Source organism: Lissotriton helveticus, chromosome 3_1 (genome assembly GCF_964261635.1).
Source record: "Lissotriton helveticus chromosome 3_1, aLisHel1.1, whole genome shotgun sequence".
Classification (NCBI taxonomy): domain Eukaryota; kingdom Metazoa; phylum Chordata; class Amphibia; order Caudata; family Salamandridae; genus Lissotriton; species Lissotriton helveticus.
The window spans coordinates 51,967,575-51,980,356 of NC_136061.1; the positions used below are offsets into that span (position 1 = coordinate 51,967,575).

The 12,782-nt window shown below is 50.6% G+C and overlaps 1 protein-coding gene across 1 annotated transcript in view; it reads right to left on the reverse strand.

Annotated features, from left to right (window-relative positions):
- LOC144822618 (uncharacterized) overlaps positions 1-12,782 on the reverse strand; it is a 327,297-nt gene that overhangs the window by 174,549 nt on the left and 139,966 nt on the right. The window contains exon 7 of the mRNA XM_078680351.1: positions 1,308-1,455. Coding sequence (XP_078536477.1) covers positions 1,308-1,455 — 148 coding nt within the window. The remainder of the gene's footprint in view (positions 1-1,307; positions 1,456-12,782) is intronic.

Genomic DNA, 12,782 nt, shown 5'->3' on the forward strand with positions numbered 1-12,782 from the left:
ATGGAGGTAGGGCCTTAAAATAAAACCCCACAAGAACTAATGTTAAAATAAATTAAAACAATTAAACTATTTAGAACATTTTAAAAGTCTTTAAATAAAACATAGTTATTTCATTTTAAAATATTATATTAACCTTTTCTAAGTGTAACGATTAATGAAAGATTAATATTTATAAAAAAATAATGACATTCCTCTTAATCAATTCTACACATCAGTTTTAATAATTTGAATACAGAATAAAAAATGTAATTATTTTACTTTAGTTGTGTTTATTTTAATTTATACTTCAAACCTAATTTCATTTTAATTTAACATAATCAACATATCTACAATTTTAATTTTAATTAAGTTATTAATGCTGTAACTTTTTAATATTGTTCTACATTTAGGATAAATACATAAAATTATCCATAACTATTTAACAAAATATTATTTCCAATTTTTTTACAATTTCAATGCACTTTATAAGTTTTCCCTATAGTTTACCATAGGGAGATCTCTGCTTCTGTGGTAGAGACTGCCACCTAAGTGTGAAATGTTACTAGTAGTAGCTTTACATTAATAAATTAAGACCCCATTAAGATGCCGTCGGACCGGCACGGTGGCGGAAGCAGGACTGTCCGACCAAGGAGCAGCATATCGTGAAGGTAATTTCTTATGGTTAAGTAAAGTTTGACTATATATAACTCCACATATATGAACTTTGACGATATATATATATATCTTCAAGGTACGTAGATATGGAGTTAAGAATAGCACATTTATACGTAACTATTTGCACTTACCTACTCGATATTCTTGTCCTCGATATTTTTGACACGATATTCTGTCCACACGATATTTGTGTGTTCGATATTCTATCAGTGAGTCCTTCACACCACACTCCTCCTCGCCCCATACTCCCATAACATAATTAGCCTAGTACAAGATTTACTGTGTGCTCTACTGCATACATGCTAACATTTTAGAAGTGGAAAGTGGGAGATTTAAAAAACATAATCGGGAGAATGTATTACCCTCAATCAATCGTTCAATAGATTTATAGAGCACGTTACTCACCCGTTAGGGCCTCATTGACGTCTATTTAAACAGAGGCAATTTCAGGTGGGAAACTGCTAAAATAAAGACATTTTTGGCTTAAAAAACAGTGAGTCTCCACCTGAATCGGGTCTATTGGCATGTATGATACTGTCCCATATCACGCCCAATGTAGATCCCAAGGCGCCCCATCCCACGTGAAGCACGCATGTGGTGTCCCAATCCCCTGCCGCCCCATGCCTCGTGCTCCCGGTGCTGACACTACCCACCGTCCCAAGGACTTCTTCTTTCATTCGTTGTAGTGTAGAGCGCGTGAGGCTGTAGTGTGGCGGGAACTCCCCAGAGTCTCTGACTTCTTCCAGCTCCTCCTCCAGGCAGAAGAGGGGATCATTGCCCTCAGGGAAGAGTCCCTGGTCTCTGACAGAAGAAGTGAACTCTGGTTAGAATGCCATCTGTGAACAGAAACCCAGACCCATCTTATCTCCCCACAGTCCAGCCACAGACAAGCATTTCCTACAAAGACTTTAGGGGGCCACACTTGCCACCACATCACCTACAACAAGCAATCAAAAAAGAAATGTGTTTGTTGCTCAGGTTCCATTCTGCCTCCATGAAGGATGTATGTGAACTACAGAACTGCGTGCAGTGTGTCCCTTACTAGCCCCTTAACAGTCCTGTACTAGCCTTAATGTGTACAGTGTGTCCCTTACTAGCCAGCCTTACGTTGTGTAGTGAGCCCTTAACTAGACACCCTTACTGCGTACGGGGTGTCCCTTACTCGCCAGCCTCATTGTGTGCCGTGTGTCCCTTACTAGCAAACCTTAATGTGTGTCCCTTACTAGCCAGCCTTAATGTCTAAGCGAAACAAAAGGGGATGATGGACGGAGCATTTGAGCAAATCAAACACTCACCCCAGTCAACTGATCTGGGTTTAATCCACCACCATTCTTTAGCCCACTCAGCCACCCCATTTCAGACATGGCTATATGAAAATCAGTCTGACCCTGTGCCTCATGGGAACAGTACAGCCCGAACTGCCAAGCCATGTCTTCCATGGACCGGAAACAAGCATTCTGGGACCGGTTTCGGATTCATAATCCTCATCAGCCAGGCTATCTTGAATCCAGTGGCCAAGTGAGCAAGGGACTCACGTCTGAGCATACCATGCCAAACTTAGGGCGAACAAAGCGAAACAAAAGGGGATGATGGACGGAGCATTTGAGCAAATCAAACACTCACCCCAGTCAACTGATCTGGGTTTAATCCACAACCATTCTTTAGCCCACTCAGCCACCCCATTTCAGACATGGCTATATGCAAATCAGTCTGACCCTGTGCCTCATGGGAACAGTACAGCCCGAACTGCCAAGCCATGTCTTCCATGTATGCAGGGTGTCCATTACTAGCCAGCCTTGATGTGTGCAGGGTGTCCCTTACTAGCCAGCCTTAATGTGTGCAGGGTTTCCATTACTAGCCAGCCTTAATGTGTGCAGGGTGTCCCCTACCCGCCAGCCTTACTGTGTGCAGTGTGTCCCTTACTAGCCAGCCTTACTGTGTACAGTGTAGGAGCTCGGCAAGATACGATTCAGTGCAACAGCAGCTCAGCAGGATGCAAAGCAGGGCAACGGCAGGTCGGCAGGATACAATTCAGTGCAACGGCAGCTCGGCAGGACGCAAAGCAGTGCAACAGCAGCTCGGCAGGACAGAAAGCAGTGGAACAGCAGCTCGGCAGGATACAATTCAGTGCAACGGCAGCTCAGCAGGACGCAAAGCAGTGCAACGGCAGCTCGGCAGGATACAATTCTGTGCAACGGCAGCTCAGCAGGCCACAAAGCAGTGCAACAGCAGCTGGGCAGGACACAATTCAGTGCAACGGCAGCTCGGCAGGACGCAAAGCAGTGCAACGGCAGCTCGGCAGGATACAATTCAGTGCAACAGTAGCTCGGCAGGATACAATTCAGTGCAACAGTAGCTCGGCAGGATACAATTCAGTGTAACAGCAGCTCGGCAGGATGCAAAGCAGTGCAACGGCAGCTCAGCAAGATACAATTCAGTGCAACAGCAGCTCGGCAGGATACAATTCAGTACAACAGCAGCTCGGCAGGATACAATTCAGTGCAACAGCAGCTCGGCAGGGCCCAAGGCAGTGCAACAGCAGCTCGGCAGGACCCAAAGCAGTGCAACAGCAGCTCGGCAGGATGAAACTCAGTGTAACAGCAGCTCGGCAGTCGCAAAGCAGTGCAACAGCAGCTCGGCAGGACCCAAAGCAATGCAACAGCAGCTCGACAGTACCCAAAGCAGTGCAACAGCAGCTCGGCAGGATACAATTCAGTGCAACAGCAGCTCAGCAGGATATAATTCAGTGCAACGGCAGCTCGGCAGGGTGCAAAGCAGTGCAACGGCAGCTCGGCAGGATACAATTCAGTGCAACAGCAGCTCGGCAGGATACAATTCAGTGCAACAGCAGCTCGGCAGGATACAATTCAGTGCAACAGCAGTTTGGCAGGACCCAAAGCAGTGCAACAGCAGCTCGGCAGGATACAATTCAGTGCAACAGCAGCTCGGCAGGATACAATTCAGTGCACCAGCAGCTCGGCAGGATACAATTTAGTGCAACAGCGGCTCTGCGGGACCCAAAGCAGTGCAACAGCAGCTCGGCAGGACGCAAAGCAGTGCAACAGCGGCTCAGCAGGACGCAAAGCAGTGCAACAGCAGCTCAGCAGGACCCAATACAGTGCAACGGCAGCTCGGCAGGACGCAAAACAGTGCAACGGCTTCTCGGCAGGATACAATTCAGTGCAACAGCAGCTCGGCAGGATACAATTCAGTGCAACAGCAGCTCGGCAGGATACAATTCAGTGCAACAGCAGCTCGACAGGACCCAAAGCAGTGCAACAGCCGCTCGGCAGGATACAATTCAGTGCAACGGCATCTCGGCAGGATACAACTCAGTGCAACAGCAGCTCGGCAGGAACCAAAACAGTGCAACAGCAGCTCGGCAGCACCCAAAGCAGTGCAACAGCAGCTTGGCAGGACCCAAAGCAGTACAACAGCAGCTCAGCAGGATACAATTCAGTGCAACGGCAGCTCGGCAGGACCCAAAGCCGTGCAACAGCAGCTCGGCAGGACCCAAAGCAGTGCAACAGCAACTCGGCAGGATACAATTCAGTGCAACAACAGCTCGGCAGGATACAATTCAGTGCAACGGCAGCTCGGCAGGACCAAAGCAGTGCAACGGCAACTCGGCAGGATACAATTCAGTGCAACAGCACCTCGGCAGGATATAATTCAGTGCAACAGCAGCTCCACAGGATACAATTCAGTGTAACAGCAGCTCAGCAGAACCCAAAGCAGTGCAACAGCCGCTCGGGAGGATACAATTCAGTGCAACAGTAGCTCAGCAGGATGCAATTCAGTGCAACGGCAGCTCGGCAGGAAGCAAAGCAGTGCAACAGCAGCTCGGCAGGATACAATTCAGTGCAACGGCAGCTCGGCAGGATGCAAAGCAGTGCAACAGCAGCTCGGCAGGATACAATTCAGTGCAACAGTAGCTCAGCAGGATGCAATTCAGTGCAACAGCAGCTCGGCAGGATGCAATTCAGTGCAACAGCAGCTCAGCAGGACCCAAAGCAGTGCAACAGCAGCTCAGCAGGACCCAAAACAGTGCAACAGCATCTAGGCAGGATACAATTCAGTGCAACAGTAGTTCAGCAGGATGCAATTCAGTGCAACAGCAGCTTGGCAGGATGAAACTCAGTGTAACAGCAGCTCGGCAGGACGCAAATCAGTGCAACAGCAGCTCGGCAGGATGCAACTCAGTGCAACAGCAGCTCGGCAGTCGCAAAGCAATGCAAAAGAAGCTCGGCAGGACCCAAAGCAGTGCAACAGCAGCTCGGCAGGACCCAAAGCAGTGCAACAGCAGCTCGGCAGGATACAATTCAGTGCAACAGCAGCTCGGCAGGACCCAAAGCAGTGCAACAGCAGCTCGGCAGGACCCAAAGCAGTGCAACAGCAGCTCGGCAGGATACAATTCAGTGCAACAGCAGCTCGGCAGGATACAATTCAGTGCAACGGCAGCTCGGCAGGACGCAAAGCAGTGCAACGGCAGCTCGGCAGGATACAATTCAGTGCAACAGCAGCTCGGCAGGATACAATTCAGTGCAACGGCAGCTCGGCAGGACGCAAAACAGTGCAACAGCAGCTCGGCAGGATACAATTCAGTGCAACAGCAGCTCGGCGGGACCCACAGCAGTGCAACAGCAGCTCGGCGGGACCCAAAGCAGTGCAACAGTAGCTCGGCGGGACCCAAAGCAGTGCAACAGCAGCTCGGCGGGACCCAAAGCAGTGCAACAGCAGCTTGGCAGGATACAATTCAGTGCAAGCTGCTCGGCAGGACACAAAGCAGTGTGACAGCAGCTCGGCAGGACGCAAAGCAGTGCAACAGCGGCTCAGCGGGACCCAAAGCAGTGCAACAGCAGCTCGGCAGGATGCAAAGCAGTGCAACAGCAGCTCGGCAGGATGCAAAGCAGTGCAACAACAGCTCGGCAGGACCCAAAGTAGTGCAACAGCAGCCCAGCAGGACCCAAAGCAGTGCAACAGCAGCTCGGCAGGACCCAAAGCAGTGCAACGGCAGCTCGGCAGGACGCAAAGCAGTGCAACGGCAGCTCCGCAGGATACAATTCAGTGCAACAGCAGCTCGGCAGGATACAATTCAGTGCAACAGCTGCTTGGCAGGATACAATTCAGTGCAACAGCAGCTCGACAGGACCCAAAGCAGTGCAACAGCCTCTCTGCAGGATACAGTTCAGTGCAACAGCAGCTAAGCAGGACGCAAAGCAGTGCAGTAGCAGCTCGGCAGGATACAATTCAGTGCAACAGCATTTCGGCAGTACCCAAGGCAGTGCAACAGCAGCTCGGCAGGACCCAAAGCAGTGCAACGGCAGCTCGGTAGGACCCAAAGCAGTGCAACAGCAGCTCGGCAGGACCCAAGGCAGTGCAACAGCAGCTCGGCAGGACCCAAAGCAGTGCAACAGCAGCTCGGCATTAACCAAAGCAGTGCAACAGCAGCTCGGCAGGATACAATTCTGTGCAACAGTAGCTCAGCAGGATGCAATTCAGTGCAACAGCAGCTCGGCAGGATGAAACTCAGTGTAACAGCAGCTCGGCAGTCGCAAAGCAGTGCAACAGAAGCTCGGCAGGACCCAAAGCAGTGCAACAGTAGCTCGGCGGGACCCAAAGCAGTGCAACAGCAGCTCGGCGGGACCCAAAGCAGTGCAACAGCAGCTTGGCAGGATACAATTCAGTGCAAGCTGCTCGGCAGGACGCAAAGCAGTGTGACAGCAGCTCGGCAGGACGCAAAGCAGTGCAACAGCGGCTCAGCGGGACCCAAAGCAGTGCAACAGCAGCTCGGCAGGATGCAAAGCAGTGCAACAGCAGCTCGGCAGGATGCAAAGCAGTGCAACAACAGCTCGGCAGGACCCAAAGGAGTGCAACAGCAGCCCAGCAGGACCCAAAGAAGTGCAACAGCAGCTCGGCAGGACCCAAAGCAGTGCAACGGCAGCTCGGCAGGACGCAAAGCAGTGCAACGGCAGCTCCGCAGGATACAATTCAGTGCAACAGCAGCTCGGCAGGATACAATTCAGTGCAACAGCTGCTTGGCAGGATACAATTCAGTGCAACAGCAGCTCGACAGGACCCAAAGCAGTGCAACAGCCTCTCGGCAGGATACAATTCAGTGCAACAGCAGCTCGGCAGGACGCAAAGCAGTGCAGTAGCAGCTCGGCAGGATACAATTCAGTGCAACAGCATTTCGGCAGGACCCAAGGCAGTGCAACAGCAGCTCGGCAGGACCCAAAGCAGTGCAACGGCAGCTTGGCAGGACCCAAAGCAGTGCAACAGCAGCTCGGCAGGACCCAAGGCAGTGCAACAGCAGCTCGGCAGGACCCAAAGCAGTGCAACAGCAGCTCGGCATTAACCAAAGCAGTGCAACAGTAGCTTGGCAGGATACAATTCTGTGCAACAGTAGCTCAGCAGGATGCAATTCAGTGCAAGAGCAGCTCGGCAGGATGAAACTCAGTGTAACAGCAGCTCGGCAGTCGCAAAGCAGTGCAACAGAAGCTCGGCAGGACCCAAAGCAGTGCAACAACAGCTCGGCAGGACCCAAAGCAGTGCAACAGCAGCTCGGCAGGACCCAAAGCAGAACAACAGCAGCTCGGCAAGATACAATTCAGTGCAACAGCAGCTCAGCAGGATGAAACTCAGTGTAACAGCAGCTCAGCAGTCGCAAAGCAGAGCAACAGCAGCTTGGCAGAACGCAAAGCAGAGCAACAGCAGCTCGGCACAACCCAAACCAGTGCAACAGCAGCTCGGCAGGACCCAAAGCAGTGCAACAGCAGTTTGGCAGGATGCAACGCAGTGCAACAGCAGCTCGGCAGGATGGAACTCAGTACAACAACAGCTCAACAGGATACTAAGCAGTGAGATGGCAACTCAGTAGTTTGGTGGTTTGGCTGCTCTCTGAAGGGGCTCTGTGAGGATGCCACCTCTCTGCCTGACCGGTACCTAACACTCCACCCAGACTTAGTTGCATCTCATCTTACCTGGTGGTTGAGTGGGGGGGAGGGGGCATCAGCTCCCAGTACACGGCTCTCTAGCATGGTCTCTGACTTTTGGGATCTCAGAGAATATCCCATGGTCACAGAGGGCGCTAAGGGCCCGAGAAACTGAGCGGGCCAATGAGCTAGTCCTTGTACCCATGGTCAGGAGTCCCCACAAGGAGTCAGGCCATCACACCCTTAGGTGGACTGTAGCAGGTGAGTGGTGGGTGTGCGGTCATGCTGCATAAAGGGACATGTCTGCTTGTGTTCTCAGGAAGGACATTGACGCAGTCTGCCGGGTGTCTCGGCCTGAGTTCATGGTGGATGGTGGATGGGCAGCTGGCTTCCCAGGCTCGGGGCTCCAGGTGGGAGGATATTGTGCTCTGGCCTGCACAGCAGTGGCAGCAGACTCCTGTGGAAGGAATCCCTGGTGTGACATGCAGCCTTGTGGCCCTGCAAGGACGCCTAAGATAGCAGAAGGCTGATGCTATAGCAGCCCACACCATTGGTGCTGAAGTTACTGGAGTTAACCTCACTGGAAGTGGAGGTTGTGGCAGTGACCTTGGGCCCCATTCACAGAACTAACTTAAGACAAAATCCTAAACTTACTACTTTTGGTATTCACAGAAGGCATTTAGTAGTAGTAAAGTTAGGATGTTGTCTTAAGTTTGACTTAAGTTTGACTTAAGTTTGACTTAAGACAGACTTAAAACAGATTTAAGACAAAATCCTAACTTAAGTCTGTCTTAAGTCTGTCTTAAGTTTGTCTTAAGTCAAAATTAAGACAAAATCCTAACTTTACTACTACTAAATGTCTTCTGTGAATACCAAAAGTAGTAAGTTTAGGACTTTGTCTTAAGTCAGTTCTGTGAATCAGCCCCAATGATTCTTAGCCTGAAGACAGGTGCGTGACCCACACCCCTCCAGGTGACTTGGACAATGTCAGGGGCGGCCAAGGTTTGGCCAGGGGCAGCTGGACAGGTAACCTCGCAACACTTTGTACTAGCGCTGCTGTGCATGCGTTCTCGCTTTTAAAACCTCCCGTTTTGTATTTGATTTATTTTATTTTTATTTCCCCTGTTTTTACTGTGTGTTCCCTCTTGCCCACTCACCTGCACAGTAATTGGTGATTTCACCGCTGCTCGAGCGGGTCTGGTCCCGGGGGTCTGATTTCACGCTCGCCATATTGGGAGTGAAGGGGACATTGCTGGGCGCCATTCCTGAGCGTTCTAGCGCTCCTGCATCTTGAGATCCGCCTACTTAAGGCGCACTACTCAGCGAGCAGCGGTGACGTGCAGCGGGAGCGCCTTCCCTGCTCCTGAGTCGTGCCAGAGTCCTGCCCGTCTGTGCCCGTCCGCGCTAAGGCGGCATCAGGCGTCGTCACTCTGATTGTAAGGTACTCATCCGATAATGTTGCCGCGGTATGTTTACTCTCGGGCCGACTTGATCGGTATTAGCCATTCTATCCCTCGCTGCCACCATGAGTCGGTCAGTTCCCTCTGTGGCCCGCATACCTGCACTTGCTCGACATTGTCCCTTACTGCCCCCTCTCCTATTCGCGCCCTTAAGGAACTTTCCCCGGCCAAATCCCTCCGAAGCACACCTTTGGTCCTTCAAGGTATCACGGTTTGGAATCTGAACATTAGATCCCTTTTGAAGCACCACGCAGAACTCCATGATCTTATTACTGAGGAACTACCAGACGTATTTTTTATGATGGAAACATGGCTCCAAGAAGCTGATGCGGCCGCCATTAACCTTGCACTCCCCTCTGATTATTCCATTTTTACACATAATCGGTTATCTAGGGGTGGTGGCATTGCTGTAGTAGTAAAATCCTGCTATCCATGTGAATGGAGGATAGTAGACCTAGTGGGGTGTAAAAGCGCATTCTTTAAAATCTTTATCAGCCATCAGTTCACTCTATCTGGTCTCCTAATTTATCGCCCTCCTGGCTGTGACACTGCCTTCCGAAAGGCTCTCCCAGAATGCGTCAGCTCCCTGGCACTGGGCTGCACTAACGTTTGCATTCTTGGAGATCTAAGTCTTCATTTTGATTGCGCCCATTTGCCCACTATCAGCAGTACCTTGGCTGATTTGGAGGCCCTTCAGATTAATCAAATGGTCACCTTCCCTACCCATCTGGGCGGCCATACTCTTGACCCTTTTTTACTAATCTAACTGCGGCCAAGGTAACCAGGCCTAGTCCTGTAGCTTGGACTGACCATTTTTTGGTGAAAATCTCTCTCGTGCTTAATGAACTTCCGTTTAAGCCCCAAGATAGAGTAGTGATGAAACGTCACTGGAAGAAACTTAAACTGGATGATTTTCATCATCTCCTGGAGGTCAACCCACTAGGCTCTCACCTTAGTGTGGAAGCTGGGTATGACGCCTATTGTGATTGGGTTTCTCGTGCTTTAGATGCTCTAATTCCCGCCGCCTGGACTAAATGCCGTTCCAGAGTACCCAGCCCATGGTACGACAGTTCCCTGGCTCTGTTAAAAAAAGCCTGCAAACAGGCAGAAAGGGAATGGAGGAAATTCTATGAGGCTGGGAAAAAAACTACCTATCTCTCCAAAATTAAATTATATCACAGAGCGGTATGTAGAACTCGTGCGGCTTATTACGCTCAGGAATTTAGAAATAGCCCCAATCCGTCCAAGTTAATTTTCAAAGTCCTGAAGGACTTGATGGCCAAGAGAGCTACTGCAGCAGAAGTCTGCTCTGTGGAGCACTGCGAAAATCTGGCTGCTTTCTTTAGGGAAAAGGTTCAAGCTATGTATCGCGCCTTTCCCACCATTAATCATGGAGATGAACCTTCCAGTTCCACACCTATCATAGGTGAGGCGTTATCCTCTTTACCTAGTTTGTCGATGGAGGCATTTTACAAACTGGCCTCTAAAATTAAATCAGGCTTACCAGAGGATCCACTGAAGCCTGCTCAGTTTAGAGAATCTGCTGCTGTCTGCCTCCCTCCAGTATGCCAACTCATCAATCTCTCCCTCACTTCGGGCATTGTCCCGAGAAAGTGGAAACAAGCCGTTGTAACACCCATACTCAAAAAGGCTACCCGGGACACCTTAAACTTGAGAGTTATCGCCCTATCTCTCTCCTTCCTTGGGGCGCGAAAATTGCGGAAGCCCATGCGAATGACGTGCTGACTAAACATCTTGCTAGAGAATGTGTTCTGGATCCCTCCCAGAATGGGTTCCGTGCGGGTCACAGCACGGAAACTGCCCTGCTCTCTATGACGGAACATCTTCTTTCTGTGCTTGACTCCGGTCAGACTGCGGCACTGATACTTCTCGACCTAAGTGCCGCGTTTGACACGGTTTCGCACAGAATTCTACTTCAACGTCTGCGAGAGGCAGGGGTTGAGGGCATTGCTATCGATTGGTTCTGCTCCTTCCTATCTGATCAGACCTTCAAGGTTGCCACTCCACCGTTTGAGTCCAAATTCTATCCCCTGGATCTGGGTGTGCCCCAGGGTTCGTCATTGACCCCCACATTATTCAATCTTTATGTGAGTCCGCTGGCTGATGTCGTCAAGCGTTGGGACCTGATCATGGCCTCTTATGCTGACGACACGCAGCTGGCGGTCACCCTGAGTGGGGTCTCCGACCGTGATGCCCCCAGATTTCGGGAAGGACTCCTGGCAGTGGCCAGCTGGATGAACACCAACTGTCTCCAGCTTAATGCCAAAAAAACGGAGGTCATGATAGTGGGTAAGCGAGCGGATCTTTGGAATGATAAGTGGTGGCCCCCTGAGCCGGGTGTAACCCCTGCCCCAGTGACAGAGCTAAAGAACCTGGGGGTCTGGCTTGATCCTGCCCTCAACTTTTGTGGTCATACGAAAAAAGTAGCGACCACCTGTTTCTGCATCTTACGAGGGCTGAGACCTATACTGAGGTTCTTTGATGCCTCAACTAGGCAGCTGGTTATTCAAGCATCTATTCTATCACGGCTTGATTATGCCAGCTCATTATTGCTGGGTGCCAACCAGGCTGAAATCGCGCGGATGCAACGTATCCAGAACGCTGCAGCCAGAGCCCTGGTGGGACTGCCGAGGTTCTGCTCTGCTGAGAGTACCATCCGCTCTCTACACTGGCAGCCGGTGGCACAGAGGACCCATTTTAAGACACTGTGCCTGTCGTTCAAGATCCTCAGGATGGCCTCTCCCCCGACTCTTGACAATCTTTTGAAGCCTTATGCTCCTACGCGCCCTCTTAGATCCATGGGCCAAAATTTGGCTGTGGTGCCACGGTTCAGATTGTGTAGAGCGGGAGGACGTTCCTTTCGAGTCCTTGCTGCGAAGCTATGGAACTCTCTACCGTCCCACATCCGCGAAATTGATGAGCTGCTGAGATTCAGGAGAGCCGTCAAAACGCATTTGTTCCCCCATTCCTCTTAGGATTCTGTTTCGTGCGCTCCTCCATCTTTTCTCTTGTGTTGTGTCTGGATTCCCTTCCAGAAGCGCCGGGACGCCCCTTTGCTGGGGCATCTGTGCGCTATAGAAGTGCTATTAACATAACATAACATAACGTTTGCGAGGGGAGGGTTGCACAAACAAATTGACTTGGTTTGTTGGCGGTTGGCGGGGATGAACATGCAATGCTCCAAGCCTAAGAGAGCGCACTTCCAGCAGATCAAACAAACTGAAAACACTGTGTCTAATTGCATACCCAAAATTTTCACAACTTCTCTCACAGAAAACTGGTCAGCTTTCAATTTACTAAACAAAGAATGTGCCAAGGACGCTTTAACTTAGAGCTTAATCCTCTACTCTCCGACAACAAAAGGAAAAAAAGAGTAAAAACAAGGATGACGCAATTGCAACAAGCAGGTCAGGAGGGGGAGGAAGTGTAATCAAATCTTCAGTCGCTGACAAAAGCTAAAGAAAGATGAATGGGTTCTACCTGAGTCTGGCAGAAGAACCCTCCCGCCAGAATGACTTGCTGCAACCAGAGGCAATGTTCCAACTCCAACTGGCACCTTGCAACAAGGTCTTAAAGACAGACCCATCGCTTACACAGCAGACAACAGCGGAAAAAAGCTAAGGAATTTACCAGAGACAGCCGTGCAGGGTGTGGGTACCAGAGACAGGGGTGCAGGATGTGGGTACCAGGGACAGGGGTGCAGGGTGTGGGT